Source organism: Monodon monoceros, unplaced genomic scaffold (assembly GCF_005190385.1).
Source record: "Monodon monoceros isolate NGI ecotype Baffin Bay Population unplaced genomic scaffold, NGI_Narwhal_1 Super_Scaffold_1, whole genome shotgun sequence".
Lineage (NCBI taxonomy): Eukaryota > Metazoa > Chordata > Mammalia > Artiodactyla > Monodontidae > Monodon > Monodon monoceros.
Genome location: NW_021703765.1, coordinates 80,312,297 through 80,338,161, shown reverse-complemented (window position 1 = coordinate 80,338,161; position 25,865 = coordinate 80,312,297). Strand labels below are relative to the sequence as shown.

Here is a 25,865-nt window from a genome sequence, read left to right as displayed (position 1 = left end):
ATATATATATATATATATATATATATATATATATATATTTAATTGAAGTATAGTTGATTTAGAATGTGTTAGTTTCTGGTGTACAGCAAAGTGATTCAGGTATCCATATATATACATATTCTTTTTCATATTCTTTTCCATTATGGTTTATTACAGGATATTGGATATAGTGCCCTGTGCTATACAGTAGGACCTTGTTGTTTATCTGTTTTATAGGCAGTAGTTTGTATCTGCTAGTCCCAAACTCCTAATTTATCCCTTCCCCACCCTTTGGTAACCACAAGTCTTTTTTCTATGTCTGTGAGTCTGTTTCTGTTTCATAAATATTTGTGTCATATTTTAGATTCCACATATAAGTGACATCATATGGTATTTGTCTTTCTCTTTCTGACTCACTTCACTTAGTATGATAATCTCTAGGTCCATCCACGTTGCTGCAAAGGGCATTATTTCATTCTTTTTTATGGCTGAGTAGTATTCCATTGTGGATATGTACCACATCTTCTTTACCCATTCATCTGTCGATGGACATTTAGGTTGCTTCCATGTCTTGGCTGCTGTGAGTAAGGACTTGCTATATTGACAAGCACTTTAGCTTAGCAGTTTAGAGCCCAGCTTTTGGAACCAGACAGCTCTGCGTTCAAATCTCGGCCCTGCTGCTCACCAGCTGTGTGATCTTTGGCAAGTTATTAGCTTCTCTGGGCCTCAGTTTCTCCATCAGCTAAATGGGGATGATAATAGTGTAAATCTCATGAAGTTGCTGTGAGGATTAAATAAGCAGACACATACAAAGCACGTGACCCACATAAAGGGCGGGGCTGCTAGGAAGGGCCGTGCTGCGTAACTGTTTGCTTGTAGTAATTGGGCACCTGCTGTGTGTCAGGCATGTGGTACCGAGATTGCGAGCCAGGTGCTGGGACCCTTCACACACTGGCTCGAGTCCTGGCTTGGGCCTTTGTTGGCTGAGTGATATGGGCCATGTGCTTTTGCCTCTGTGTGCCTCAGTTTCTCCAGCTGTAAATGGGAATGTGGAAGCAGCAGCCTCATGGGGTTGTGTGGGGTTTCTGACATTGGTCTGAGCACTGGAGCTGTGGGGGGAGAGGGTCTCTCAGTCTGGCCCCCATTCCCAGTCACTACTCACAGTCACCCCTCCTGTTGCTCTGCACCTCTCCCCTCCGCTGGGGACTCCAGAGCTTTGCCCGTTTTGCAGATGGGACAACAAAGACCCCAGGGGAGAAAGGGACGAACCCAAGTCATGAGGTGGCACTCAGGGGCACACCCAGTCTGGTCCCAGTCCTGCCCTGGACAAGCCCCACTCCCAAACTCAGGCCCCCAGGCCCACCTCCCTCCGTGTCTCTGCAGCTCCTGGCGTCTCCCAGGCCCTGGTCCAGGCCTGAAGGACCCAGCGTGGGACATACCTTAGGCAAAGCAGACATCGCACTCCAGAAAACCACAACAGGCTAGGGCTGAGGGCGAGGGGCAACCTGGGCTGGAGGAAAAGATTCTGGAAACTTCCAGGCAGATACAAAAGTCTCTGGGTTGCTCACAGGCCTGCAGACACCCCTTCTTGGCCTAAGAGGGTTCAGGTTTATTTCGGGAGACTGAAGGCCTGATGTGGGGAGGAGGGAAGTGGACAAACGTTTATTAAACATGCACTATATGTGGTAACAATCAGTAGCAATTATTACGGGCTCGGCACTGTGCCCAGACCTGATGTTCACATATTAAACCTCCTGCTAACATTTTACAAAAGAAGAAACAGGTTCAGAGAAATTAATGATGGTAGTAGTAGTAGCAGTAGTAGTCATAAGGCAATGAGTCTTCATTATATCCTTTGCTGATTTCAGTTTCATCTGCAGAGCCCTGCACATCCCTGCACCCTCACCTCTCTGACCTCATGGGGCCTCTTTGCCTCCCTCAAGCCACACGTTCCTACCTCAGGCTCTGGCGTTGTCTGTTCCACCTGTCCAAAATGCTTTTCCCCCAGATCTCCACGTGGCAGACTCCCTCACCTCTTTCAGCCTTACTCAAGGTTTACCTTCACAGCGAGGTCTTCCCTGGCCCCCTATTTGTTTATTTATTTGTTTGTTTGTTTGTTTTTGTCTGTGTTGGGTCTTCGTTGCTGCGCGCGGGCTGTCTCCAGTTGCGGTGAGCTGGGGCTACTCTTCGTTGCAGTGCGCGGGCTTCTCATTGCGGTGGCTTCTCTTGTTGCAGAGCACGGGCTCTAGGCACGCGGGCTCAGTAGTTGTGGCTCGCAGGCTCTAGAGCACAGGCTCAGTAGTTGTGGCACATGGGCTTAGTTGCTCCGCGGCATGTGGGATCTTCCCGGACCAGGGCTCAAACTCATGTCCCCTGCATTGGCAGGCAGATTCTTAACCACTGCGCCACCAGGGAGGCCCTGGCCCACTATTTAAAATTGCCCTCACCGCCCCTCATGGCCCCTCATTCCTCACACCCCAGCCCTATCTCTTAACATACTGAATCATTTAGTTATTATGTTTATTATCTGTCTCTCCCACAAGAGCAGGGGTCTTTGTTATTTTTGTTCACTGTTAAATCCCCAGTGCAAAGAACAGAGTCTGGCCCACAGAGGGTGCTCAATAAATATTCCTTGAATGAGTGGAGCCGTCACAATACCTCTGTGAAATCAGTATTCTTGTCACTGCCATTTTACAGATGAGGAATCTGAGGCTCAGAGACGTCAGGTGACTTGCCCAAGGTCACACAGCCAGCAAGTAGCACACCTGAACCCCTTGCCCTGTTGCTCCTACAGGTCTGGCCTCACCCCACAGACAATGGCCTTGCCCCCATGAGCTAGAGCCTGCCCCTCGGTGCCTGCCCACCACCCGCCAGCAGGATGCAGCTGTGGAAGGCAGTGGTGGTGACCCTGGCCTTCATGAGCTTGGATGTCGGCATGACCACGGCCATCTATGTCCTCAGCCACCTGGACCGCAGCCTCCTGGAGGACATCCGGCACTTCAACATCTTTGACTCGGTGCTGGACCTCTGGGCGGCCTGCCTGTACCGCAGCTGCCTGCTGCTGGGGGCCACCATCGGCGTGGCCAAGAACAGCGCCCTGGGGCCCCGGCGGCTGCGGGCCTCATGGACGGTCATCGCCCTTGTGTGCCTCTTCGCGGGCATCTACACCATGGTGAAGCTGCTGCTCTTCTCCGAGGTACGCAAGCCAGTCCGGGACCCGTGGTTCTGGGCCCTCTTTGTGTGGACCTACATCTCACTTGCTGCGTCCTTCCTGCTCTGGTGGCTGCTGTCCACAGTGCAGCCGGACGCCAAGGCCCTCGAGCGGGGGGCAGGGGCCGAGGCCGAGGGCCCCCCTGGGGAGGACCGGCCTGCGCCTGAGCAGGCCTCCGGGGCCACGCTGCAGAAGCTGCTGTCCTACACCAAGCCCGACATCGCCTTCCTCGTGGCCGCCTCCTTCTTCCTCATCATGGCAGCACTGGGTAAGTGAGGGCCCTCTTCTTTCCTCTCACATTTTAACATCTTATTTACGTGGTTCAGATATCAAATTGATACGCAAAGGTAAACACTGAGAGTTTCACTCCTAATTCTACTCCTGACTACCCTGATCCCGGTGCCCAGGGCTAACTACAGAAAAAGGTTCCGAAAGCTTCCAAGTGGGCAGGAAACCACTTTTATTCCTTTCTTGTATATGCTTCCAGCGTTTCCTTATGCGGCTACAAGCAAATAAGTACACGTCACTCTCCCCACCTCTTACACTCCATTCTGTGTCTTGCTTTTCTCACTTAACAATATATCCCGGAATTTTTCCAATCGGTATCTCATTCTTTTATTTGGCTGTGTAATACTGCACTGTGTGGCTGTACCATAGATTATTTAGTCGGTCTCCCGTTGTTGGACTCTTGGGTTGTTTTGAGTCTTTTTCTCTTGTTCATACATGTTTCATATAAATGTGCATATATCTATAGGATAAGTTCCTAGAAATGGCATTTATAGGTTCAAAGCATTTTTTGTAATGAAGCAGAATAGAATAGAACCATCAGGGTATGTAGTCTGTGGTAAGATTAAGTATTGTTTTGTGAAACTTTTATTTTACCTGTGTGCACCTGTGTGTGTGTCCTGGTTGGTGATGTAAATTGTATCTGTTACTGTGGCTCTGGTCCAAACAGTTTTAAAGCAACACTCCAGCAACGTGGGTGGGAAGGGACATCACGGGGTGGAAACTCCACGGGTTCTGGGGGTTCGTGGGCAAGTGCTCAAACCTTTCAGAGACTCATTTCCTCCTTCTGTGAAATGGGGATTGGGAGCATCCTTATCCCAAGGTATTGTAAAGTTTGAATAAAAAGACAGAGAGGAGGAGCTTCCCTGGTGGTGCAGTGGTTGAGAGTCTGCCTGCCGATGCAGGGGACATGGGTTTGTGCCCCGGTCCGGGAAGATCCCACATGCCGCGGAGCGGCTGGGCCCGTGAGCCATGGCCGCTGAGCCTGCACGTCCGGAGCCTGTGCTCCGCAACGGGAGAGGCCACAGCAGTGAGAGGCCCGCGTACCACAAAAAAAAAAAAAAAAAAGACAGAGAGGAGAAGGACAGGTACAGAGCTTGGTACGGCATGATGAGTACAGGAATGTTAGCTGCTGTGAGTCGTTACATGTTTAACTCCCAGGGACAGAGTCTGGGAGTAGCCACAAAGCCAGAGTGATCTCAAAGAGGACAGGCGAACCCCAGAGCCCATTTCCTTGTACCATCCATCCTCCATCCTCTCAGTCCCGGCCCCTTAACCGCTGTGTGATTTTAGGCAAGTTACTTAACCTCTCTAAGTCTCATCTCCTCATCTGTAAAATGGGCGTCAGCAGTTGCGGGGTTGTGAGGTTCAGTGAGTTAATCTGAGCAAGACGCCTCGGACAGCTCGTGGCACATAGAAAGCTCCCAGTAAACTTTAGTGGCCGTGAGTGTTGGGATGACCCCTTTCCATTTAACCAGACAGTTTCTCCTACTCATGCTTCAAGGCCCAAATGTCTGCTCCTGAGATGCCTACTCAGATTCTGCTGACCGTGGCCCTTAATTACAGCATCAGTGACATGAAAATCACACGTCCACTCTCCTTTCTCCCCTTCCAGGCTTTGAGCCCCTTGCGGACAGGGGCCAGGTCTGACTCATCCAGGGCCCCTGATACCTGGCACAGAATCAGACTTACTGAGTGAATGAATGAATGAATGAATGACCGTCCTGCCTGTGTGGGCAGATGTTGCCCCCACGGCCTCGTTTCCCCTGCCTCCCAGGGTGCTGTTGTCAGCTGGTGTGCGCTTAGGGAATACAGATGTCCTAAAATACAGCCGAGCAGATTGCACCAGCCTGCAGGATTATGTCAAGGTTATGGGCTTCAACTTGAAATTAGGCCCCCCGACTTCATCAGTAATTTTAATCAAGTTTACTTAACGTGGCCAAGCTTCAGCTTCTCATACTGCAATGAGGGCTTCTTCAGGTTATTGTGAAAATTAAATGAGGTGAAGCACAGTGCCTGACAAAACTAGGTACTTCTTCATAAAAGTTAGGTACTGTGATTATTAACAATTATTTTTCAATCAGCAAGCATCCAGTAGGGTTCAGCTTTTTCTGAAACCTTATAATCTAAAAGAAAAACCACCCATTGTGAGTATCTCCCGTTGAGATATGGATTTCATGGCAACCTAACTACAATAACCTTGGGCAAATGACTGAGCCTCAGTTTCCTCATCTGTAAAATGGGAAGAATGATAATAGACCACCTATGGGGTTATTGGGAAGCATTTGAGACTTGAAAGAGATGAGGGAGCAGCTATCTGGGGTAACAGTGCTCCAGGCAAAGGGAACAGCCTGTGCAAATGTCCTGAGGCAGGAAGGTGCCTGATTGTTAAAGGAAAAGCAGAGAGGCCAGCGCAGCTGGAGCAGAGGGAGTCGGGGGAGAGAAGAAGGTGAGGCAGCTCAGTAGCAGGGCCCAGTCGTGCAGGGTGCCGTCAGCCACTGTAAGGCCTTTGACTTTGATGCTGGATGAGATGTCCTGCCTTGGGTTTCACAGGCTCCTGCTGTCGGCTGAGTGGAGAACAGGCTGATGGGGATAAAGGTGGCAGCAGGGGGAGCCAGGGGTTTGCTGAGATAGTCCAAAGGAGGTTGACAAACCTGGGTGGGGCAGTAGAGGCAGAAAATTCTGGAAATATTTTGAAGGTGGAGCCACAGGATTTGCTGATGGACTAGAGAGTTTCACCTGGTTCTTGGGCAGGTTGGACAAAAGAGTTTGCATACCTGCATAGCACAGCACCTACCCAGCAAGGGCTCCATAAACATCCATGGTGGTTAATATCATCACTGGTGCTTGCTGGAATCATAATGCTGCTAGAGCTCGCTGATGCCCTTTACTTCCCTGTAGGTAAACTGAGGCAGAGATTCAGCTGAGGTCGAACTTCACAGGGGTGCCTGGAGACCCCATCTGGCCAAGGACACAGGGGAGACAGAGGCCCTCTCGGCTGCCGCCCTGTGGTCCCTGTGCTGAGACCAGCAGAGGGCGCCAGAGCGCTACAGAAGGTCTCACTGTCCTGGTTGAGCCAGTCCTGCAGAGCTGACCAGGGAAGGGCCTGCCCTACCTGCCCAGGGTTCATTCATTGACCTTTATTGAGTGACTCCTGTGTGCCCAGCCCTGAGCCAGGCTATGGCTGCTGAAAGAGCTGCAGCGAAAACGGGACACAGCCTGGTCTAACCACCTTCTTTTCCGTGTCCATCATTTCCATAAGATGGGAGCGGGCACTTACTCTGGGTTATTGGGAGGGAAGGCACAAGGAACGAGCCCCCAGATAGGAAGCTCATTTGGGTTTGAGTCCTGGCCCTTCCTCTTAATTGCTGTGGGACCTTGGGCGAATTACTCAGCCTCTCTGAGTCTCCCACTCCCATGTGAAATTGGGTGACATCCCTGCCCAGTGCCCCCCTCCCCACGTCCACCCAGGATTGTTGTGAAGATATAGCAGGACATATGGGTAAGAAATTATCTGACAAACTGTAAAGTGCCCCATCAAGAGGGGCGGGGTGGCAATTTACAGCATTGCTCAGAACCAGAATATCAACATACTCTGAGGGTCTAGAATTTGGACTCTGAACCCTCGGCCAAAGAGAAGAAGGAAGTGAACTTTGGCGTCTGTCGGCCACCAGCTGTGTGGATGAGCAATCGTCAGCTCATCTTTTCAGCTCCACTTTCCTCATCTGTAAAATGGGTGATAACAGAGCCGACTTCAGGGTCCACGTGCAGAGCGGGTGAACTGTCACACGGGAGCCCCTTGTCTCTGTGTGCTCGATGCCTGGTCGCCATTATTCACGATAGCACGACGCAGTCTGTATAGATTAAGTAACTCACATTTCCCGTGTTCCTGTTCTCTGAAAAGAGAGGGCATTAAGCAGTGTGGGACCCCTTCCCTGCCCCCTGCCCCCTGCCCCGCTGAGAAGCAGGAGTTTGCCGAGAGAGAAAACCCCACGGTGGAGTCAGCACTGTGGGTGGTATGGGGGCTTCCAGAGGCTCAGGAGGAAGGACAGAGGCTCCCCTGGGTGCCGATGCCCCCTGAGCCCGCCCTGTCTCTGCAGGAGAGACCTTCCTCCCCTACTACACGGGCCGGGCCATTGATGGCATCGTCATTCAGAAGAGCATGGAGCAGTTCAGCACGGCCGTCACCGTCATGTGTGTGCTGGCCATCGGCAGGTAGCAGTCCCTGCCCTCCCCCACCCGCCCAGGCCTGCTGCCGGGAAGGAGGGCAGGGCCAGCTCCCCAGAGGAAAAGGGGCCAGGGAAGCCCAGGAAATGCCGCCGGGGAGCCTGTGCCTCAGCTGGTCCCCGTGATAACTAACAACCCAACTGGCTTAGTTCTGTCCCTTTGGTTGAGCCACACCCTAGAGCAACACCCTTTTGTCCCTACAGATGGCTTCAGTCCTCGGGGTTCCCCTTTCACCAGCACCCTCCCACCCCCCGCGGTTTTCCAAGTGGGAAACAAGGACCAGCCTTGTCTGTGCTCCTCTGGAAGGGAGAGGGGTCTGGCTGGTGGAGCTGGGCCCTTCACCCACAGTAAACGCAGTCCCCTCACCTTGGGAGCTCCTGTTGGGAACAGGGAAACCCCGTGGAGGTGCCAGCTCCGGAGAGTGGGCTCGAGGGCGGGGTGCCACCCGGTCTCTGCCCTGCGAGGGGCCCACGCCTGCCAGCGGGGGGGTGGCGGGGGGTGGCGGTTGGTTGTCGGAAGGACGTCGTGCTATATGTAACATCTCTTATCTGCAATTAGCTCATTTGCCGCAGGTGTTCGGGGCGGCATTTTTACCCTCATATTTGCCAGACTGAACATTCGCCTTCGGAACCGTCTCTTCCGCTCGCTGGTATCTCAGGAGACGAGCTTCTTTGACGAGAATCGCACAGGTTGGTCCTCCTGGGGCCTCGGGGGACCTGGGGCTGGGCCCGGCCAGGTGGGCTTGCCTTGCATTGAGGATTTAAGTGGGCACGTCCATGGTCTCAGTCCTGATGGCTTTTCCTGCCATCCAGTTCAGGATGGGGACACCCCGGGAGGCTGGCTTGGGCCTCCGGCCCTGCCTGAGCCCTGGGGAGCTGGCCTGCCGGCTGAGGTTTTGGTGTGAACTGCAGCCACTATAGGACCCTCGCTAGGCCACCCGCTGTCCCTGCAGCAACCAGGCCTCGCCTCCCACTGGCTTGTGGGAAGCACAAGGGCAGGGTCTACCCAGGCCTGTGGCCTGAGAGGCCCAGCTCCTATGGGAGTGAGCAGGGCAGACATGCAGGGCAGAGCAGGGAAGACATTACAGCATCTGCCCCAGATCTCTGAGGCAGACCAGCCTGGGTGCAAACTCTGTCACTAACTTCACCTCTCTGAGCCTCTGTTTTCTCCTCTGTAAGATGGGAACAATAACGGTAGCTGCCCTGTGGGATTGCTGTGGAACCCTTAGCCCAGTATCCAGCAGTCAGTAAAGGGCTTTCTGTTCCTCTCTCCTCCACAGCCCAGATTGTTATTTCTGTGAGGGAAGAGGGGAGTGGCCCCTCTGCCAGTGACAGGGAGGAGACGTGGGCTCAGCTCTGGCTCAGTCACGGCCACGCTGTGTGGTGCTGAGCAAGCCTCTTCCCTTTCCTGAGCCTCAGCTGCCTCCTCTGTGCTCTGGGAGGTGTGACGCTGAAGCAAGATGCTGGTGACAAGGTCTGGGCTCAGAGCAGCCCTCAAGGGGCATCCGCTCTCCTTCCCTCCCCACCCCACCCAGAAGGTGGGGAAGGTCTGAGCTCCCCAAGGGTCCCCTGCCGCTGCCCACAGTGACCCCATTGCCACAGCGGGAGCTGAGCTGCCTGTGTTCCAGGGGACCTCATCTCCCGCCTCACCTCGGACACCACCATGGTCAGCGACCTGGTCTCCCAGAATATCAACATCTTCCTGCGGAACGCGGTCAAGGTCACGGGCGTGGTGGTCTTCATGTTCAGCCTCTCCTGGCAGCTCTCCTTGGTCACCTTCATGGGCTTCCCCATCATCATGATGGTGTCTGACATCTACGGCAAGTACTACAAGGTAGGCCCCGCCTGGGCCCCGCTGCGGTCTGAGTCCTGGCAGCTCCTGAGTGACCCCTTAGGCAGGTTCAGGGGGCCACCAGGGGCTAGTGAAGGACTCATCGTAAGGCTGCATTTGCGTTCATTCACTGGTTCATTTCACTCATTCAATAAATATTTATTGAGCACCTACCGTGTCCCAGGCACTGGTTTATATCAATGAAACAGACAGGGCCCCTGCCTTCAGGAGGCTTATATTCTAATAAGAGAAACAGACAATAAATAACAACGACGCTAATAATGAAAATATATAATACAGTAAAAGATCATAACTGCGAAGGAGAAAAATGAAGAGAGAGATTGGGAGCATTGGGGCTGGTTGCCAGTTTTAAATAGGTCTTTCTGAGAAGGTGGCATTTGAGTAAAGAGGTGGACGGCTCGGGGAAACACATTCCAAGCAGAGGGCACAGCCAGTGCAAAGGCCCTGGGGTGGGAATGTGCCTGGCATGTTTGCGGAGCCTCAGAGAGGCCGGTGAGGCCAGAGCCAGGAGTGAGGGGAGAGCAGGGAGGTGACGGGGGCCAGATGGTGTCGGCCTTTGCGGCAAGTTTGGTTTTCACTCTGAGTGCAAAGTTTGCTCTCTTTCTATACGTTTATGTCGGGGGGGAGGGCTCAGGCCCCCGGGAGCGAGGCCCTCGCCCACAATGCAGTGATGGGCAGGCAGAAGTCCCCTCAGGCCGCCTCTTGGCACTGCCTCTGTCAGAAGGTCAGCCTGTAAGCTAGGCCCCTGCCTCACCTTCCTGCTGCTTCCTGCAATGGTGGGTGCCACTGAGCCCTAACGGAGCCAGGCTGGGTTCAGACAGTGTAGGCGGCCCCTCCTCAGTGCTCCAGGCCTGCGGGGGCAGGGACACTCGTGAGCAGGGGCTGGGACACGTGATCAGCTCAGGGTCCCCCGTTTGGTCAGAACCCTTGGCGCCCATGACCTGAGGCCAGCTCCCAGATGGATCCGTTCCCCACAATCCAATGTGTCACCTGTGGCAGAGCCCACGACCCAGGAGGGCCCTCTCCCCAGCAGTTCTGGGTCACCGGCCTCACTGTTTTCCTCCCTGAGTAGAAAAAGTAAATATATGAGTTGGAGTTGGAGCCGTTTCCCTTCCACACCACCCTTCCTGCCTTCCTGCCCGCCCCTGAGAGGGGGCAGGAAACCCTGGAGCTCCCTGCACCAGCCCCGCCTCTGCACACACCTCAGGCCCCACCTTTAAGTTCAACCGGGCAGGACCTCAAGGAAGCCCTGTTTAGGTCTCGTACCTGTACCCAAATGTGTAGGATACAGTCATCGCCACAAGCCACACACATCGCCCGCAGCCAGACATGACGCAAGGCACAGGCTGGCTTCTCCCAGGATGCCTGAGTGTACTGCATGCTTCCGATGGCCTGGGCATGACCCGCAGGTCATGGGACATGCCTATGGAGGAGCCTGTCTCAGCCTCCTGGGCAGCCTTCCTGGCTGGTGTGAGATTCTGGGTGTGGTTACTGAAAGGCTGAAGAGCGTGGCCCAGGGCGCCTTCTGGAACTCTGTGGACAGCAGCCTGGTGGTCACATACTTGGAACCACTTCTCAGCCATCCGTCTCCAGTTACAAGCACACGATGAGGGCAGATTTCATAGCCCGTGGCCTCCACCACCATCTAGAACTTGGCTAGGAGTTCTGGAATCTCTGTGCCAACCCTCAGGCTCTCACGTAATTTAATATATGTTGCTGGATGTAAATGGTGCCTCCTTAATAGTTAGTGTTTCTTGTGTAGTGTACAACCTGAACAACCATCCAGGGCATCCCTGCTCTTACGCCAGCACAGAATCAGGTATTGAGACTTCTTTTTCTCAGAGGATTACCCAAAACTGTATGGTCACGCATAACCTCCTCTGAATACTGGAGATGACTTCATGATCAGCCCCGCCATGCCTCAGGAGCTAGAGCCTCAGGAGCTCACCCTAAGAGCCCAGCTGGAGTCTGAGTTCAGCAAATCAAGCTAGAAGGGAATGGGGGAGGAGGGGAGCTGGGTCTTATCCCCTTGTCCCTGGAACTCCCTGCACAGAGCTGGCACCAGCTAAAGATAGAAAACACCAGAGAGGCCTGGGGGCTCAGGCAGAGGGTGAGGCTGTGTGTTTTGGGGTCTCTTCTTGTCACGCCTCCCACCCATAGAGGCTCTCCAAAGAGGTCCAGAATGCCCTGGCCAGAGCCAGCAGCACGGCTGAGGAGATCATCAGCGCCATGAAGACAGTCCGGAGCTTCGCCAACGAGGAGGAAGAGGCGGAGGTGTACTCACGGAAGCTGCAGCAGGTCTACAAGCTGAACAGGAAGGAGGCTGCGGCCTACACGTACTACGTCTGGGGCAGCGGGGTACGTGCCCCGGCCCGGGCAGGTCTCACACAAAGATGGGGGACCCCTAGATCAGGACATTAGCCCAGGTCCAGGCATGCTGATGTGACACTTGACTTTGTCCCAACTTTCTGCTTGTCCTCAGAGAATCTTTCTGGAAAGGAATGCAGCCTCTCGGTGCATGTCCTCAAGCAGGGCACCTCCTCTCTCCCTCTCACCTGGGCGTGGGGTGGCAGGGTAGGAGCTTTCTTTTCCCAGCTAGGGAAGCATCCCTGCCAAGGTGGGGAGTCACCCCAAGGCCAGCTGGGACCCATCCTCGGTCGGCTTCCCTGCAGGTCCTATGTCACAACCACACACATGCCCCCATTAGAGTGTCCAGCTCACTCCCTGGGGGTGAGTTTTAGCCCCTCCTGGAGAAGAAGCACTTGGGTCCTGTCACTGTGTGCTGGCCACATCTGGGGGTGGGCTGTTGGGGAACAGCTGGGGTAGGAATGAGGAGGGTTTGGAATTTAGGGGGAGGAAAGAGAGGGTGGTCTACAGGGAAAGCAGGGAATAAGGACCTTCTGGGTCCCCCCAGGGTGGGCCACCCCTCAAAAGTGCCCAGCCAGGGAGAAGAAGGGCCTGAAATCCAGCTCACCTGCCCACCGGCAGGGGCGCCTCTTGCCGAGTGTGCAAAGGCACTGAGGCCCAGCCATTGATCTAGTTCTGACCCAGCATCGCTGGCTTGGGATGGGGAGGGGCAAATAGGGACCCAGTGGGTTGTCATGGGTACGCAGGTCCCACTCCTCTTGCAGACCACTCCCCCAGACACCAGAGGGGACTGGAGGCAAGCACACCCTGGACACAGCCCCTCCTTCATGGAAACACAGACCTCGTCTGCTTTGCCTGGCTTGCTGTGTGACCTTAGCCAGTGGACTCAGCCTCTCTGAACCATGCTCTTCCCAATGAGGAGAAGACTAATAGCTCCAGTTTGGCCTCGCTGAGGCGCTTGGGGGCTGTGTATGTGTGCCAGGGCCTTACAAAGAAAGCCTTGTTCCCAGCCAGGCTCATGGCCTGTTCCAGCTGAGGGCCTTTGCAGGGAAAAACTCCATGGCGGGGGCGGGGAGGGCATGAATGACAGAAGGGCCCCAGCCTGTGGGAGGCCGTCCCTGCTGTGGGCTGGAGTTTCAGTCTGTGGCCGTGAGTGAGGCGCCCACAGCTGCTCTCACCTCCCCTGCGGGGCAGGGGACAGAGGGGCTGTGGGGAAGGTCTGAGCCAAGGCCCCCATGACTCAGATCCCCCTTTCCCTCTTCCCTCCAGCTCACTCTGCTGGTGGTCCAGGTCAGTATCCTCTACTACGGGGGCCACCTCGTCATCTCAGGGCAGATGACCAGCGGCAATCTCATCTCCTTCATTATCTACGAGTTTGTCCTGGGAGATTGTATGGAGGTGAGGGGCCGGCGGGGGGAGGGGGGCCCTGGGGAGAAGGGAGAGGGAAGGGAGAGGGGTCTAAATGGGGGTACTCCAGGGTTCACGGGAGGTGGTATGTCTTTCTAAAGAACGTGACAATACCAATAATACTAATAAAGAGAGTAACACATACAAGTGACAGCAACTCCATTTATGGGGCAAAGTGGCAACGACAGCACTTATTTCAGAAGGTTCTCCTGAGCACACTATGCGCGGTCAGTGCTACTCCAGAGTCCCCATTTCCCAGAAGAAGAAGCTGAGGCTCAGAGTGGTTAAACGACTTGCCCACCACGTTGGTAAGGGAACCGAGTTCAGAGGCAGATGGTCTGACTTTATTTTAACCCACTTTAAAGAGTAGCTCCATGGAAAAAGAACAGAGTGGGTTTTATGTCTTAATTTGGCTGCCCCCACCAGCAGGTCCCGAGACTAGGGAGCTGGCGTGCTTGTGCCGAAGCTGCCATCAGTCACTGCTGGAGGATGCTCGGAGTGCTCCTCTGGTCTGCCTCCCTCCCCCCACAAAGCCCTCCGGCATTAAGATCGAGCCTCTGTGTCCTGCAATGATAAAGCTCAAAGATGCGGCAGGGGAGGGGTGGGTTAGCATCTGCCGCAGATGGCACTTGCGTTAGCTACAGGCATCCATGCAGTGTCGTTTGAATCGGCGTCTCGGAATCCGTGCTTCAGAAATATCCACACTAGTGGGCAAAGACGTGTGTCCCAGGATGGTCGGTGCAGCATTGTTAATAATGGTGAGAAGTTAAATGCCTGTCAACCAGCGATTGGGTGAATACAGTACATCTGTATTCTAGAAACAGTCCATCTGTGCTATGAAAACTAGGCAGCAGCCACAAAAATGAGGTAGAGCTGTGTGCCCTGGCATGGAAAGACCCCTAAGACATGCTGTTAGTGAGAAAGCTAATCCCCGAGTCGTAAGGATGGTCTGATCCCATTTGTGGGTTTTTTTTCCATCTCAAAATGATTTAATTACATATGTGCATGTGTTTGTAAAAGCACAGAGAAAGGACTCGAAAGACACGGTACTCGGATAACCGGGGCCACCTCTGGGATGAAGCAAGAAGGACAACTTATACACTTGTATAAGCACTTGTATCTCAATAGGAATACTTATATCCAGGTATTATGAGAATAGCCATAGCCGTGGTGTGTTGGGGGTTTACTATGTGCTGAGCACTGGCTTCGTGGTACCATGACAATGGTACTAATATCACCCCTATTTCATCAACCAGGACCCGCAGTCACAGCTCATAAGGGCCTGAACTTGGGAGCCAGACGTGCCTGGGTTCGAATCCTGGCTCTGCCACTTCCTGGCTGTGTGACCTGGGGGAAGTTACTTGAGCTCTCTGTGCCTCAGTTTCCGTATCACCAGAAAGGAGATAATGATAGAACCTACCTCTTAACATATATAAGTACTCAGTAAAATGAGTCGTTATTCACACTTATACTTGTGTATATTTTTACCCAAGGAGATGTATAGTATAAATTAAGGGCCATTTTTAAAATTGAAATTTAAAAATTCTGTGACAGCTGAAAGAGGAAGGTCTGATTCCTGTTCTGCCACATTCTGCCTAGTTCATTTAACTTCTCTGTGCTTCCGTTTCCTCCTCTGGAGGGTGATAACACCTACTCTGCTGGACGGTGGTGAGGTTTAGCTATAACACACAAGGCACCAGTACTTTTTATTGCTGTCCTCATTTTTTCATTGTCGTCTTGATCTGCTGTACTAGCAGGTGGGGCTCCAGCAGCCTCCTGTGGGCACCCCGCCCCCAGAACTGCTGCTGTGTGCTTGCTCTCTCCTCACCCCCTTCAGCTCTCTAGCACCGTGGCAGGGGCGGGGGTGTCCCAGGATCGGGGCGTCGATGGGTCAGGAATGTGCGTCTACTCCCCCCGCAGTCCGTGGGCTCCGTCTACAGCGGCCTGATGCAAGGAGTGGGCGCCGCGGAGAAGGTGTTCGAGTTCATTGACCGGCAGCCAACCATGGTGCATGATGGGAACTTGGCCCCTGACCACCTGGAGGGCCGGGTGGACTTCGAAAACGTGACCTTCACCTACCGCACTCGGCCCCACACCCAAGTCTTGCAGGTGAGAGAAGACCCAAGCTCCCCCCGCCCCCCCCGGAAGTCATCCTTTCCCTCATCCCATCTCTCGCGCACCTCCTACAGGCCAGGCCATGGCAGTGCAGCCAGGAACATGAGAGGCCAGGAACACTGAAGACAGATCATATTAACAAAAGGATTCTTGGAGAAGTGCTAGGAAGGCAATAAGTCAGGGGTAGTCTGCAGAGATGGTATTAGCAGTCAAGGAGGGCTTCTCGGAGGAGGTGACATTTGATATGAGACCTAAACAAGGAGCAGGAGCCAGCTGATGGCTCTCTGCAGAAAGAACATTCCAGGCAAAGGAGACAAGTATAAAAGTGCTGCCAAATCCTAGAAAGGAGAGCATTCTGGGGGCCAGCGGTGGGGCAGGCTGGGAAGGGTGCCCGCCTGCATCTGAGGCCAGAGCATATGAGCCAGGGGCCCCACACCGTGTCTGCGTGTTCCTTGCAGAATGTCTCCTTCAGCCTGTCCCCAGGAAAGGTGACAGCGCTCGTGGGGCCGTCGGGCAGTGGCAAGAGCTCCTGCGTCAACATCCTGGAGAACTTCTACCCCCTGGAAGGGGGTCGCGTGCTGCTGGATGGGAAGCCTATCAGCGCCTATGACCACAAGTACTTGCACCGAGTGGTACGTGCATGGGCCTTTGCTGCCCTCCTCCGCCCTTTCCTTGTCCGACCTTCTCTCCCGCGAGCACGCACACAGGTGCGGGGAAGAGGGCTCAAGACACACGTACATTTCAAAGAATTATCACCATTTCAAGAATTGGAACATTCCAGCACTCTCCCCACAAGAAGCAACGTCTTGCCTGACGCTCACGATCGTCATTTCCGTGCTTTTCTTTTGTTCCCATCTCTACGCCTCCCCGAACAGCGCAGCTGTGTTTTGCTAGTTTTAAACTCCGTCTGGCTGGAACCGTAACGTGTGTATTCTTTGTGTCTTGTTCCTTCCACTCAGTGTTATTTGTGAGGTTTCCAGGTTGAGGCTGTGTTTGTAGTTCACTCATTTTCATTTCTGGAAGATAATCCACTGTGTAAACATGGCACAGTCCGTTTATACATTCTGTTCTTGATGGATATTCCGGTTGTTTCCTGTTTTTTTACTATTACCAGCAATACCGATATGGACAGTTTAATCCATATCACAGTGCCCATGGGTGGGTAGGTTCTCCCAGAGCCTCACCTTTAGTAGTTACTGCCATTAAGGTGGTTTACTTTTTTATTATTATTTTTTTTTTACACATTACACTCCCATTAGCAGTGGGTGAGAGTTCAGGTTGTTCCGCATTTAAGTTATCTCCAGTATTTAAAGGAGGTTATTCATGACCTTACAGTTTTGAGTAATACTCTCAGAAAAGTAGACTCGACACCTGATCCTCTGCTGGCAATAAGAGCAGGGATGCCCTGGACGGTTGTTCAGGCTGCACACTATACAAGAAACACCGACTATTAAGCAGACACGATTTACGTTGTCTACGTACATTAAGATATATGAGAGCCTGAGAGTTGGCACAGAGATTCCAGAACTTCTGGCCAGTTGTAGATGCTGGTGGAGGCCACAGGTTGTGAAATCTGCCCACTTATGTGTATATAACCAGGGACAGATGGTGGAGAAGTGGTCCCAGGTTTGCCCCCACCAGGCTGCTGCCCACCAGAGTTCTGGAAGTGGCTCCTAGAAAGAGCTGTTCAGGCTTTGCAATAGTTAACATACTCAGACACTTAATCTTCTCAGACTGTTAATATTGCCAGTCCTGAATCTGTACCAGTTGGTATTTAGAGGTAGTTCGGTGTAGAGGTCTTTTGCATTTGCTGGTGACTAAAGATATTAAGTCCCTTTTCATATGTTTATTGGTTATTTGGATTTCCTCTTTTGTGAATACCTTCTCTATAAATTTTTAATTTTTATAAACCCAGAGCAGTAAAACTCAACAACCTAACCATATTCCCATATATTCAGAGAATTTCATAACAAAGACCTGAGTGACTCCACCTCACCTTTTGAATTCCACTCCGTGTCGGGAACCAGCATTGGCAGTTTAGTCAATATCCTTTCCAACGTGTTTCCTACCTTTATATAAACGTACCTATATATAAAGGCACATATGCTTTTTTTAAACAAAAATAGAAATATGATACATATACTATGGTTTGATTCTATGGGTGCACCGTAATCATTTAACCCATGCTCTGTTTATGGAGAATTAGATTGTTTAGTTTTGTTTTTCTTTTTCCTTTTTTGCTATTTACAGTGTTGCAATGATATCCTCCAACTACATACAAATTCCTAAAAGTGAGACCCTGAGACAATAGCTCCTTTCAGTTGTTCTCTTACAGGGAGGGGGCACCAGCCAGGGAGGTCCTTGTGGCCTGGGTCTGCTGTGCCCCCTTGCCTCCTGCCAGGGACAGGCTGACTCACAGAGTTACACTCCACGCTCTTTCTCTCTTTCTTTCCAGGTCAGGGGCAGCCAGTAAGCTCCGTCTTGGAGGTCAGGGAGCTTGACTGGGCCCAGAGCGGCAAGCTTAGCGGGGCCCCGGTTTGTTGGTCAGGGAGGCTGAGAGCTTGTGCAGAAAGTGGACTCTGCTGTTCGGAAATAAGAGAGGCAGCTGAATGCAGCCGCTGGCCGCGGGCCCTGATCAGATTTCAGACCCAAGTCTCCCGGCGTCACTCAGGCCCAGGGCTCGCGAGGCTCCTGGTGACAGCTGGATAGACGCGTTCCAGGCCTCTCACAGCCCATCCTTCCTCCTCCGCAGATCTCCCTGGTGAGCCAGGAGCCAGTGCTGTTCGCGCGCTCCATCACAGACAACATCTCCTACGGCCTGCCCGCCGTGCCCTTCGAGGTGGTGGTGGAGGCCGCACAGAAGGCAAATGCCCATGGCTTCATCATGGAACTCCAGGATGGCTACAATACAGGTACAGAGCCCAGAGCATCACCTGCACCGTGCCTGGAGGTCCACCCTCAGGGAGGCAGCCCTGAGTTATGCACTGCCCTCTGCCAGCTGAAACTCACATAACATAAACTTAACCACTGTATTTTAAGTGAACAATTCAGCAGCATTTAGTACATTCACAATGCTTTACAACTACCACCTCTGTTTAGTTCCAAAACGTCATTTTTTTTAAAAAGACACTTTTTTCTTTTATTTTTTAAAATTAATTTATTTATTTAATTAAAAATTTTTTGGACATAGTGGGTTTTCGTTGCTGCGCACAGGCTTTCTCTAGTGTGGCGAGCGGGGGCTTCTCATTGCAGTGGCTTCTCTTGTTGCAGAGCATGGGCTTTAGAGCGCAGGCTCAGTAGTTGTGGCGCACAGGCTTAGTTGCTCCGCGGCATGTGGCATCTTCCCAGACCAGGGCTCGAACCCATGTCCCCTGCATTGGCAGGTGGATTCTTAACCACTGCACCACCAGGGAAGTCCCTGAGATATTATTATTTAAAAATAATATATATATTATATTCATTAATTATAGTGACTTAATTTTATATTAGTAAATATTTTAATTTAATAAGTTGAACAATATATTACCTTATAGATTTTATTTAACATATTTAAAATTTTTAACTCTCGCAATGGGACTATTCATACAATTCAAAACTAAAAAAATAGACATAACGATATCCAATGTGAAGTTTTATTTCATCCCGGTCTTCACTGCCAGGTCCCCCCTGCCCCCACCAAAACATCTTTCATTATTTTCTTACATGTCGTTTTGGAGTTTCTTTATGCAAGTATGAATATGTATTTTTATTCCCTCCCACCCTTTTACAGAGAAAAATCTAGCACATTCTATTCTGCCCCCCGGCTTTTTTAAGTGACCTGTCCGTATAGATACCTAGAAAGCTGCTCTTTTTTTAACTACTGCATAGTATTCTGTTGTGTGGCTTTATAATAATTTACTCAAAAATAACTGGTTTCCTGTTGATGGACATTTGGTGGTTTGTTTCTTTGTTTTTTGTTTTTTGTTTTTGGCAATAACAGTGCTGTGAGTCACCGTGCATGAGAAGGTGAATCTGTAGGAAATATTCACAGAGATGGGTTTGCTGGTCCAAGGGTTGTGCCTCTGTAATTGTGCTCTGTAGACTTGTACGGCACAGCCGGATAGACACAGCGGTACCTCAGGGAGAGGAGGGAGTGCCCTTTCCCCTCGGCCACACCAGCACAGTGTGCTATCAAACGTGTGGATTTTTGCCAGATTAATAGGTAAAAGTTGGTATCTTGGTACCAATTGCACATAGTTGTAACTTGCATGCCTCTTACGAACAGGGAGGAAGAGCATCCTTTCATGAGGTTTCCAGCCTGTGGCCCTTGTAGCCCCACCTTTTCCTGGGGAGCAGAGCTCCTGTGGCAGCAGGGAAAGGCGGAGGCGGGGGTTGCTCGCTGCTCCCCAGGGCCACCGGCCTCACCTCCCGCTCACTTGCCCCTGTGTCTCTGCCATGCAGAGACGGGGGAGAAGGGTGCCCAGCTGTCGGGCGGCCAGAAGCAGCGGGTGGCCATGGCCCGGGCTCTGGTGCGGAACCCACCCGTGCTCATCCTGGACGAAGCCACCAGCGCCCTGGATGCAGAGAGCGAGTTCCTGGTGAGTCGCTGGGTAACGGGCGATGCTGGGGCAGTAGCAGCTCCAGGCGGCCAGAGCCCTCCCTCCCCCTGCAGATGGCTGCAGGGGCCCTCCCAGGCCAGCAGCTTCCTGGACTGGGCTGTCCCGGAGCTGAGGGCAGGGAGCGAGCGGGGGCAGAGGAGGCCCAGGGCCTGGCCACCCTGGCCCAGCCTCTGGCTCGAGGCGTTGAAATTATATGGAATTGGGTTAGGGGTCAGGAGGTGTGGGACGTGGATAGGAGCTCCGCTCTGCAGCTCATGGCTTGCGCGTGTCTCTTACCCCCTGAGTCTCATTTCATTGGTAAAGAAAGAAGGGCCCCATAGTGTATTTGAAGAGGACCAGCTACCTCAGTCCCTCCATGGATCAGTTCATTTACTACACAGGTATTTAATGTGCGCCTCCCGGGCACCAGGCGCTGTTCTAGGCACCAGGGGTTACATTGGCCCCTGCCCCCAAGGTGTTTCCAGTCCAGAGGGGGAGACAGATAACAAGGAGATAAGCATGAGTTCACCCTGGGGCCTGTGCTATGTAGAAAATGGAACAGTCATGTGGGGACTTCCCTGGCGGCCCAGCAGTTAAGACTCCGCGCTTCCAGGGCTGGGGACGCGGGTTCGATCCCTGGTTGGGGAACTAAGATCCCAGATGCCACACAGTGCGGCCAAAAAAAAAAAACAAAAGAAGAAGAAGAAACAGTCATGTGATAGAGAGATTGAGGGAAGGGTCACTACTGTCAAAGAGAAACACTGCTGGACATTAGTTAAAGCTGGGAAAACAGATTTTATTAGTAGCTACTGTCAGTAGGGAAGAGCTGAGCCCCATTCCTGTGCAGGGGTGACAGTGGTGACGGAGCCTTTCACAGAGAGATTGAGGGTGTAGGGAGGGCGCAAGAGTGGGGGACCAGGAGAAACTCACAAAGGGCTGGGCAGTGCAAGTGTGATCCGTCCCCATGACTGCTGGCCAGCAGTGGTTGTCCTCTACCGAGACTGGAAGACAGGGGCCCTATCCTTCCCATGATTACAATGAGATGGCATTCAGGTCCCAGAGAAAAACATTCCTGAGTTTTAGGAGATCTGCATATATATCTCCAGGGGACAGGGGAAGGTTTTACAATTATAAGCTCTTTTTGGTAAATGCTCTAAGAAAGGGAGCTCTGGGGCCCACCATCAGGTGATGTCTAGAAGTCAATTCTCCTGGCAGCACTGGGCATTTAGGGGCTGGGGTCATCCTAGCAACAAGGCCTTGAGCTGCAGAAGCCCCCTGGAGTGTGGCCGTCTTAGTGCAGAGTTTGGATGGGGTCACACGTGCCAAGAATCCTGCAGTTCATGCCAACAGAACCAGGGTCATCAGGTCCCACTTGAGCTGAGACCAGAAAGGAAAGGAGACAGCCAGAGGGGGGCTGGGTAAGAGAGTCCCAGGGAGAGGGGGCAGTGGGGGCAAAGTCCCAGAGCAGGTCCACAGCCAAGCCCCACGGTCAGCGTGGCTGGCCGTGGGGTGAGGCAAGGACAGAGTCATAGGGGGACACAAGCTCCTCAGGCCCTGGAAAGGAGTTTGGATTGTTTTCCATTAATAGATTTTTATTTTATTTTTTTAGAGCAGGTTTAGGTTTAAAGAAAATTAAGCAGAAAGTACAGAGAGTTCCCGTATATCCCCTCCCCTCACCACGAACAATGTCGCCTGTTATTAACATCTTGCATTAGCGGTACATTGGTTCCAGTTGACAAGCTGGCATTAATGCATTATTTCTAACTCAAGGCCACAGTTCATATTAGGGATCACTGTTTGTGTTGCACATTCTATGGGTTTTGACAAATGCAGAATGTCATGTTATGCAGAATAGTTTCACGGCCCTAAAACTCCCCCAGGAGTTTGGATTTTATCCTAAATGGGACAAGAAGCTCTTGGAGGGCTTGGAGCATGAGTTCAACAAGAACTGATTAAAAATGTTAAATCCACGTGGGGAATGGATGGGAGCAGGGCAGGAAGGTTGCAGGCTCCAGGTCAGAAGGAATGGTGGCAGAGGTGGAAGATGGCACAGAGACACACCGGGGAGATGGAGCTACAGGACCTGCTGATGGGTTGGATTCCGGTGATAAGGGAAGGATGAGGGGCCAGGTGATGCCTGGTGTTGTCGGCGTGAGCTTCGGGGCTGACGGTGAGACCGTTAACCAAGGCCAAGGTTAGGGGAAGGAGCAGGAAGACGAGAAGACGACCATGTTAGGGGCCCCCCCTGTCATCCGCCGGGCGCTGCCCTGTGTCAGGCTCTGAGCTCCGTCCCCCATGGACAAAAGCCAGGAAGCAGGCCCTGTGCCAGCCCTTGCTTTACAAGTAAGGAAGCCTCAGAGGGGCTGAGCATCCGTAGGACGCGGTGGATCTGGGATCCCAGCCGGGACCGGGCGGGGCAGTGGGTGGCGGCGGAGACGCCCATGTGAGCCGGCGCCCTCCTGTTTCCACAGATCCAGCAGGCCATCCACGGCAACCTGCAGAAGCACACGGTGCTCATCATCGCGCACCGGCTGAGCACGGTGGAGCGGGCGCACCTCATCGTGGTGCTGGACAAGGGCCGCGTGGTGCAGCAGGGCACACACCAGCAGCTGCTGGCCCAGGGCGGCCTCTACGCCAGGCTGGTGCAACGGCAGATGCTGGGGCTCGAGCCCGCCTCGGACTGCACAGCCGGCCTCAGGGAGCCGCCGGGCAACGGCGGTCACAAGGCCTGACCGTGGGCCCTGCCTCTCCTGGTGGGGCAGAGGCTCCAGTGCCCACCTGGCAGATGTGCCCACGGGGGCCCCCCGGCCGCCCCCGCTGCCCTCCGAGCCCAGGTCCACGGCACTGGAGGGCCAGCTGCCCTGTCCCACGTGTCCCCGCTTCCTGCGTCTCGCCCCCGGTTCCCACCCTGTTCCCCGGGCCACCACCAGCCCCCTGCTGCCATGAGCAACCCCCTCCAGTCTGGGCAGTGGAGACACCACTGGTCTCTCCAGCTGGTCTCCCAAGGTTTCTAAGTGAAGGTAGAGCTACCTTTTTAAACCAAGATCTTAACCAGGTTTTTTACTGCTTGGTTCTGATGGGCCCCAATCTCCTAGATTTCAAAAACATTTTTCTAATTGGGAGCAATGATGGGCAAGTTCTAGAGACTTCTGAGCCGGGAGTGAGTGACCCTTCCTAGGAGCCTGGGGGATGTCAGGGAGAACTAGGCCTCTACCCTCTGCCCCTGGAGAGAAGGGGCTTCCCTGTCCCGGGGTGCGGGGGAGGGAACACGGGGAGGGGACTTCCTGTCTCTCCCTCTTCCCAGCTCTGTGAGTCAGGCCAAGGGTGGGTGGGGAGTGGAAGGCACCTGCCTGCCCTCACCCCTTCCGCCCTCCCAAATCTAAGCCAGTCTCACTGTGAACCACTACGGACCTTAAGTGGGAGAGTGAGGGGCTGGCCAGGCCTGGCGGAGCCTCGGGGTGTCTCTGGCCCAGCGCCCAGTGCTAGCCCCTCCCCCTGCCCCTCCCCTGGCTGGCGGCCCCTTCCCACATCCACCCTGCCGCTCTGCTCTTCTGAGGCCCTTTGGATGTTTGGGAGTCGCGTTCTCTTCCCTGTCCAGTGGACGGGACACTGGCAAAGCCCAGGTCTGGCTTTGTAGCGGGGTTGCAAGATGTTGGGAGAACCCGGTCAATAAAGTATACTACCTCTGACCCCTGACTTCTGACCTCTTCCTGGGCCGTCTGCCTCATCGCCTGGTTAGGTTTCTCCTTCCACTAACTCTCCCCCGGCCCTGCCTGGTGTAGTTGTGGGGAGACTTTGGGTGGTCTAGGGCCTCCGCCTAGTGTCCAGGAGCCCCTTCACGTCCCCAGGACCCCAGCGCAGACATCCATGTCTGTCTGTCTGCCTCCATGGGGCTTGTGCGGGATAACAGAGACCTGTCTCCTCTAAATCCCTGGGGCTTCTGTACCTCCCAGGAAAGCCGAGACCCAGCAAACGCCACCTGTTTTATTCCATCAGGGACGGGGCGCCCCACGCCCGCCAGCCCATGGCGCCAAGAAATTTTACGCAGCAGAACGGCTCAATCAGAAGAGAGGCTTAGGACGGGACACAGGAAGACCTCCTGGTGGTGCTTCTTACTTGCTGGATTGTGTGGAAGTCTGGGGTCCCGGGAGGGGGGCTGGGCAGTGGCTTTTACCAACTGGTAGAGAAGTATTTCAATATTTTAACTACTGGTGCAGTCACACTGCATATACCAGCTCCATGTCTGCCGTGTACCCGTTTTCCTGCCAATTAAACCAAGGCCTGAGACCCAGACTGTTGCCAGCTGGGTCCCCTGCTTGCCCTCAGGGGCTTGGGCCTGCCTGGAGCATCTTATTTACCCAGGACCCTCTGGCTCCCCACCTGAAGAAGCCATCATGAAACTGAGAACTGGGTCCCACAGCAAGAACCTGCTCGGGCCCAGGCTGGGGTTTCAGGTGGAATCGGAGAGACACCAGGTGCTTATCATCCATTCTCATTTAATCCTCACAACAACCAGTTCTCTCCCCATTTGAAAATTTTTATTTATGTATTTATTTAGGCCGTGTCGTGTGGCATGCAGGACCTTTGTTCCCCGACCAGGCATCGAACCCGTACCCCCTGCAGTGGAAGCACGGAGTCCTAACCACTGGACCACCAGGGAAGTCCCTCTCCCCCATTTTAAAGTAAAGGAATCCGAAGCTCAGAGAGGTTAATTATCCCTATGCCACACTGCCAAGACCCCATAGCTAAGCCCCCAAGAGTAGGAACGAAAAAGTTGCGGGGCATTGTTATCTGGACTCTCTGTGCTTACCATTCCATAATAAAAATAAATACAAATTTTAAAATGCTGTGAAAAACCCAACAAGATACATAGGTGAGTTCAATTCAGGCAGGAGGAAAGTTGAGACAGCTGTAAGGGGCTTCCCCATTTATCATCCCCTCTCTGGGCCTCAGTGTTTTCACCTGGAAAGGGGGATGTGCTGCAAGGATGGAAGGAGAGATTGAACCTCCTGCCTGGGGCGCGGGCTTGGAGGAGGAGTATTGGTTTCCTGCGGCCGCTAGAACAAATGGTCACAAACTGGGTGCCTTAAAACAACAGAAACGTATTCTCTCCCAGTTCCGGAGGCCGGAAGTCTGACATCGAGGTGTCAGCAGGGCCGCGCTCCCTCCGAAGGCTCTAGGGGAGATTCCTTCCTGGCCTCTTCCAGCTTCTGGTGGCTCCAGGTATTCCTTGCTTGTGGCCGCATCCCTCCTGTCTCTGCCTCCGTCTTCACATGGGCTTCTTCCCTGTGCGTCTTAAATCTCCCCCTGCCTTTCTCTTATAAGGACATTTGTCATTGGATTTTGAGCCCATGTGGCTAATCCAGAATGATCTCATCTTGAGATTCTCAATCGTATCTGCAAAGACCCTTTTTCCAAGTAAGGTCACACTCACAGGTTCCAGGGATTTGACGTGGATCTCTCTTGCGGGGGGACCCTGCAGCCTTTCATCCGAGTGGCTTTGCATCCCTTGCTCTGCCACTACCCGGGGGCCACTGACCTGGCCCAGGGCCACCTCAAGACTTCCTGTTTGTTTTGGGGGGTGGGGGGATTCGATGCTCGGAGGGCAAGGACAGCCAGGCTTCTGTCAGGCTGGTTGTGATGGGGATCGTGGAACTGGAAGTAGAGGCTCCGGGCTGGACCGGCCTGCTGCTGCCAGGTTCACTCGCCCCTTCGTCAGTCAGATTCTGGCCTCTGGCTGCTGAGAACCCTCCCCCGGCGTCCAGTGGCTGCAAGGCCTCTGCCTGCCTTTCAGCCTTAAATTTGACCCTCAGTTGCTCTGCTCCAGCCACACTGCCCTTCTTCCT

General features: G+C 53.3%; 1 protein-coding gene across 6 annotated transcripts in view; it reads left to right on the top strand.

Annotated features, from left to right (window-relative positions):
* The window catches only part of ABCB9 (ATP binding cassette subfamily B member 9), a 28,375-nt gene extending 4,666 nt beyond the window's left edge, over nucleotides 1-23,709 (top strand). For 3 of the 6 annotated variants that reach the window (XM_029233163.1, XM_029233143.1, XM_029233149.1), the window contains exons 2-12: nucleotides 2,774-3,458; nucleotides 7,576-7,690; nucleotides 8,261-8,391; nucleotides 9,330-9,535; nucleotides 11,714-11,911; nucleotides 13,190-13,318; nucleotides 15,248-15,436; nucleotides 15,901-16,074; nucleotides 18,195-18,354; nucleotides 19,883-20,019; nucleotides 22,491-23,709. In XM_029233163.1, the coding sequence (XP_029088996.1) occupies nucleotides 2,858-3,458; nucleotides 7,576-7,690; nucleotides 8,261-8,391; nucleotides 9,330-9,535; nucleotides 11,714-11,911; nucleotides 13,190-13,318; nucleotides 15,248-15,436; nucleotides 15,901-16,074; nucleotides 18,195-18,354; nucleotides 19,883-20,019; nucleotides 22,491-22,751 (2,301 nt within the window). In that variant the 5' untranslated portion in view covers nucleotides 2,774-2,857 and the 3' untranslated portion in view covers nucleotides 22,752-23,709. Of the gene's footprint in view, nucleotides 1-2,415; nucleotides 3,459-7,575; nucleotides 7,691-8,260; nucleotides 8,392-9,329; nucleotides 9,536-11,713; nucleotides 11,912-13,189; nucleotides 13,319-15,247; nucleotides 15,437-15,900; nucleotides 16,075-18,194; nucleotides 18,355-19,882; nucleotides 20,020-22,490 lie in introns of those variants that run through there. The other 3 variants (XM_029233172.1, XM_029233179.1, XM_029233154.1) reach the window with 3 other exon arrangements.
* Nucleotides 23,710-25,865: the final 2,156 nt, after the last annotated feature.